Below are 5,014 nucleotides of genomic sequence, written 5' to 3' on the forward strand. Positions count from 1 at the left end.
CTTCCCCACAGCCGTCAGAGCCATTACTCCCTGCCGCCCCCCCCCTCCCATACATATCATAACCTCGCAGTCACACATACATATCCCCCACCCCCACACAGCCACACTGTTCTGCACTTTGCACTGTCACATCATCTGCATTTTGCCATAATTGGACCTGCTGCTACTTCTTTGGATGGTTGAGTGCCTTTAGTTAATTTAGTTGTATATATTGTTATTATTATTATTGTGTGTTTGCTTATTTATACTGTATATATTTGACCTTTTGCACGGGAGCTGCAATGGAAATTTCGTTGAATTCTGTTCAATGACAATAAATGCTATCTATCTATCTATCTATCTATCTATCTATCTATCTATCTATCTATCTATCTATCTATCTATCTATCTATCTATCTATCTATCTATCTATCTATCTATCTATCTATCTATCTATCTATCTATCTATCTATCTATCTATCTATCTATCTATCTATCTTAGCGACCGCTTGATTAGCTGTAGCAAAGGATGAATCTGTAGCTAAAAAAATACCGCTAACATTTTAGGATGATCGTCAAGTGATCTGTGGGTCACCGGTTCGAATCCCCACTTCGACTCTCTGTTGTGTCTGTGTGCAAACACTTCATAGGCCTGCTCCTGGGGCCACCAGCAGGTGGCGCTGGAGCATGACATCAATACGGTGTAGAGCTTATCTGTTGATTATTTTTCTTGCATTAACTGATCATTAATTGGATGCAAATGGTCCTTAATGGGGCATTTTTACTTCTTTTTCTTTCTTTTTATATTTTTACATAATTTAATCAGGTAAACCTAAAACTGACACTTGAGAATTTCTGGGTAGAACATTATGACATTACACCCAAAGTAGATTTTACTTCTTAGATGCAAATATGACTAATTTTTGAACAGTTTTGGCTTAATTACTGCTCTGACTATGTTGTTTGTTCAGTAAATGGCCATTTTTGTTGAGTCTGTATACTGAGTTGATTGTCTGGGTAATAAATTCATCTCGGTTAATAATTGATTCAGCTCTACCGTTGTTACTCTGTAGCCTTTCTACAACTGAAAAACAAAAGTCAGGTAAATCGTACTGGATTAGCTGACCTTTCTTTATGGAAAATCAGTATCGCTAAAATGTATGGCAGGTTCAAAAGTTTAAAGCTGTTGGAGGTTGATCCAAATATATCTATATATTGTTTCTCATTTAAGTTAAGGAGAATAAACACATTATACGTATGTTTTAAATGACAAGTTGTGCTCACTCTGCAGAGCAACTACATGTTGTACTGTAAATAATACACATAATACATAAATAATATAGATATTTTGGATCTTTATTTAATACATTTGCATGTTTTCTAAACAGTGATTAACAAGCGGATTTCCAGATCATGAATATAATATGAGCAGTTTTGCATAAATACATAAATAAATATTAAAAATCAAGTCATAAATATTAAGCCAAACATATTCACACAGTAATGCTTCTTGGACGGCACAATGGCGCCACCTTGTGTAGAAATTTGACAAAGTCAATACATTAGGCAGTATCCTTTCTGTACTTGGTACATACAGTGAAATACTACGTTGAACACACACACGTCCATCCAGCAGAGTGTGGTTGTGCTGTTAGCGATCCAACTGATGAGCGCCTCCTTCAGGCCGGGTTCAGCTCTGCCGCTGGATGGAGAAGGTTCTGTAGCGGGAGGCAGACTCCTGGCACATGGCCACAGGTCGGTTGTTGTCGGTGGCGGTGCTGATGTACCAGTTTGGGAAGAGAGCGGACATCAGAGTGCTGATGTTCACCGCCATGTCCCGTTTGTAGAACAGGAAGCGCCTCATGTCGCTCTCTACGCTGATCTCAGAGAGGCTCGCTTTGTCCTCCACTTCCTGGAAATAAACAAAAAAGATCAGTCAGAAAGTTTTTCACTGGAACTTTCAGATGATTTAATGTCTGCAGATCGCTGGCGGTGGGATTAGAGGGAGGAGCTTACCTCCAGATGCAGCGTTGGTTTGTCGCCATCCTTGTGGCAGGACAGGTAGAAGTCAGTGTCTCTGATGCCCAGAACCACAGGCTGGCCCAGCCCAGTGTCGGGAGTCAGGTGAACGTAAGTCGCCATGTTCAGGTAAACTGAGGAAAAAATCAATAAAATATGTTAATAAATGAAGAAAAGTCATAGTCACTGAAAAAATACAAAATATTAAAAAATTATTTTCTGGTCTAGTTTCTAGTGCAAGTATATTAGTGGACTTGAAATTTAAAAGAATAACTTACAAGTACTGTTTCAGCAAGAATTAAAAGATTTTTTAAGTAAGTAATTCTACAATATTGTTTAAAAAAGTTGCAGATTAATTTGTGGAAGAAGTATTAGTATCAACCTGTAAAAAGATTTCCATTATTACTTTATTTGAAGAAATACTCATCAAAATAATCTGCCAATGAAGCTGATACTTTTTCATCAATATTAAGGAATTATTAACTTAAAACAAGCTCCTATATGTTGCTTAAAAGTTACTTTTATTTTAGTTTTGACTCATATCTCAAGTGTACTATGATAACTGCACTAGAAACTACATCAAAATACTTGGTAAGACTTGGGGTTTTGCAGTGCTCTCTATATTTTCTGTAAGTTTATTTGAAATTATAAATGTCTAAGCAACACAAACTATCAATTTAGTTGCATCTTAACTCCTTTTTTCTTCAGTTTATTCTTAAAATTAAAAACTGAGGTTATGCAAAGTCTAAATATCTGATCTGACAGGAAGAGGAAAGTTTGCAGAATTAAAATCCGGTTTTACCTTTGCGGCTGTCGTTGCCTCCCTGCAGCATCACTGCCAGAAGCTCCATGTTGTTCCGGACCAGAACCAGGCTTCTTTTCTGTCCGTCCGTCACAGAGCAGGGATGTTCTTCCCTCCTGCTGAACTGACCCGGTCCAGCTGAAGTCCTCTCAAAGATGAATCTCTCTAAATGAAGAAGTACGCCTGGTTAGTTTGCTATTATACTTTTTAAAAATGGACCAATTCCTAATTGCACTTTCTCAATCATTTGAAAGAAGGTTTGCTGCGGTTTATTTTTTGCATGTTTGACCATCGTAGTCACATAATTGTTTTAGTCAGAGTCAGTTTCTTTATTATTTATTTTACATTGGCTGTTCTGACTGAACAAATTAAAGTTGTATTTACATGTTTGACCAAGATTGTGAAGCTGTTAATTGCAATTAAATGTGCTGTATTGGTGCAGAGTTTTTTTCAATCGATAAATTGAGAAAAAAAAAAAAAAAACATTCTATAAAGAATTGCAATTTCTTGTCCTGGAAATTTAGAATCGATTCAAAATGTTCAAAAGTCAATTTTAGTCTGCTTAATTTTGAATAATATTTAGAAATTTTCTTTTTATTTAAGATAAAGGAAGGCAGCTAGGCTAACATTACACTGGTAATAGAAGTTACAGAATTTTATGCACAAACTTATTTTGTTTAAAGTGTGAAATCGTAGTGTATCAAATCAGTAAGCAAATGTTTATTTCAAAGAATTGGCTTAAAATGAATGTCCTTTTTGTTTGCACTATCTTTTCTCTTGTCAGTCAAATAATAGAATCTGAGCTTACCTTCCACCACGCTCTCCAGCATGATGCTGAGCAGGCTTTCGTCGCTGAAGTCGGGACTCAGGACCGACTCTGACATGCCGGCCTTCAGCCTCTCCATGGCGATGATCAGGTTGGCGACGCACCTCATGGATGGGGGCTGATGGGAAATCTCCAAATCTACTCCTTTGGGCATCTTCTTGGTCCACATCTGGCTGATGCTGCAGTTCTTCTTGGACTCCATCTGGATTGTGATTTGAAAACAAAAGTTCTGTAGGGAGAAAAAAGACCAAAAATTAAATGTTGGTTAAATTCAAGCTTGTAGAAACCAGCAGAAGCTAAATCAATACCCTAGTTTAGCTTTCTAGGAATATTTGCAGCTGAAGCTCCAACAAGTAAAGGCCAGTTTACCTGAAGAAGGCGACTGAAGAGAAGCTGTGCTGCTGGGTTTGCTTTGTTATCAGTGGTGCTGATGTTCTGCCTGTCTGAGCTGACCTGCTGGCCTTTTAAAGACACGGAGAGGGAAGTTTTCTCAGAGCGGATGTGGGACGGCTCACTGCTGCGCTCACTGGTGATGCAACCTTGTACTTACTGAGGATGATTGCAAAATAAAGTGCAAAATAGTTAAGAGCAACAATAAAACCTGCTCTGACACGTAGGACTCGTCACACGACAACATGCGAACCTTCAGGGCCGGTTTCTGTTTTACAGCTCAGAGTAAATAATACCTCGATCTTCCACTTCATGGGCTTCCACTGTTTTATAACCAGCTGGCAAAGCAGCAGGAGTTGGTACTAGAAGTGAATCTAAAAAAAGAAATAATTTCCCATTTTTAGAACAAATTTTAGCAGCAGCTTCCCTCCAAAAGAAAGTTTACATAAATGTAAAACCCAATAAATTAAAATTAAAATCTGTGTATATGATATAGAGCTAGGTAACTAGATAGATGGACCACATCACAGTTCATTCTATAATGTGTGTAAAAATGTATACATAATTTAAAATGCATATACATTATATTGTATATACATTATATCTATAGTACATAATGATAACTCCAAAATCATCTTGAAATTATGATCTTGTGATCTCACTCCAATGGCTGAATAACTTTAAAATCCATCCAATATTCATTTGGTAAACAGAGCGCTGCTGTGTGACGTCAACCATCTTCTTCTGCGCATGCCGGTCGCTTTGGGGTCTGATTGGATGAGGAGTCGGACCAGGACTGGTGGGATTGGGATGTGATGCGCTTTGCTAGCGTTACCATTAACCATATCATTGCACAATTTGATATTTCAAGCATAAATTCGGTTAATGGAAAATCGACCATTTAAAAAAAAATAAAAAAAGGTTTTTCAATAAAAAAGTTTTGAGGTGATTGTTTTTGGCTCCATCAAATTATGTTCACTTCACAAAATTGCAATGGA

General features: G+C 37.4%; 1 protein-coding gene across 1 annotated transcript; it reads right to left on the bottom strand.

Moving 5' to 3' along the window:
• Positions 1-1,314: 1,314 nt before the first annotated feature.
• On the bottom strand, positions 1,315-4,130 carry LOC116730467 (interleukin-1 beta-like). Its single transcript, XM_032579733.1, has 5 exons — positions 3,996-4,130; positions 3,609-3,855; positions 2,801-2,965; positions 1,996-2,132; positions 1,315-1,891 (listed from the first exon to the last, which is right to left on the bottom strand). The coding sequence occupies exons 2-5, from the start codon at positions 3,826-3,828 to the stop codon at positions 1,670-1,672; spliced, it is 744 nt and encodes a 247-aa protein (XP_032435624.1). The 5' UTR covers positions 3,829-3,855; positions 3,996-4,130; the 3' UTR covers positions 1,315-1,669.
• Positions 4,131-5,014: the final 884 nt, after the last annotated feature.

The sequence above is a fragment of the Xiphophorus hellerii genome, chromosome 12 (assembly GCF_003331165.1).
Source record: "Xiphophorus hellerii strain 12219 chromosome 12, Xiphophorus_hellerii-4.1, whole genome shotgun sequence".
In the NCBI taxonomy this organism is placed as follows: Eukaryota; Metazoa; Chordata; class Actinopteri; order Cyprinodontiformes; family Poeciliidae; genus Xiphophorus; species Xiphophorus hellerii.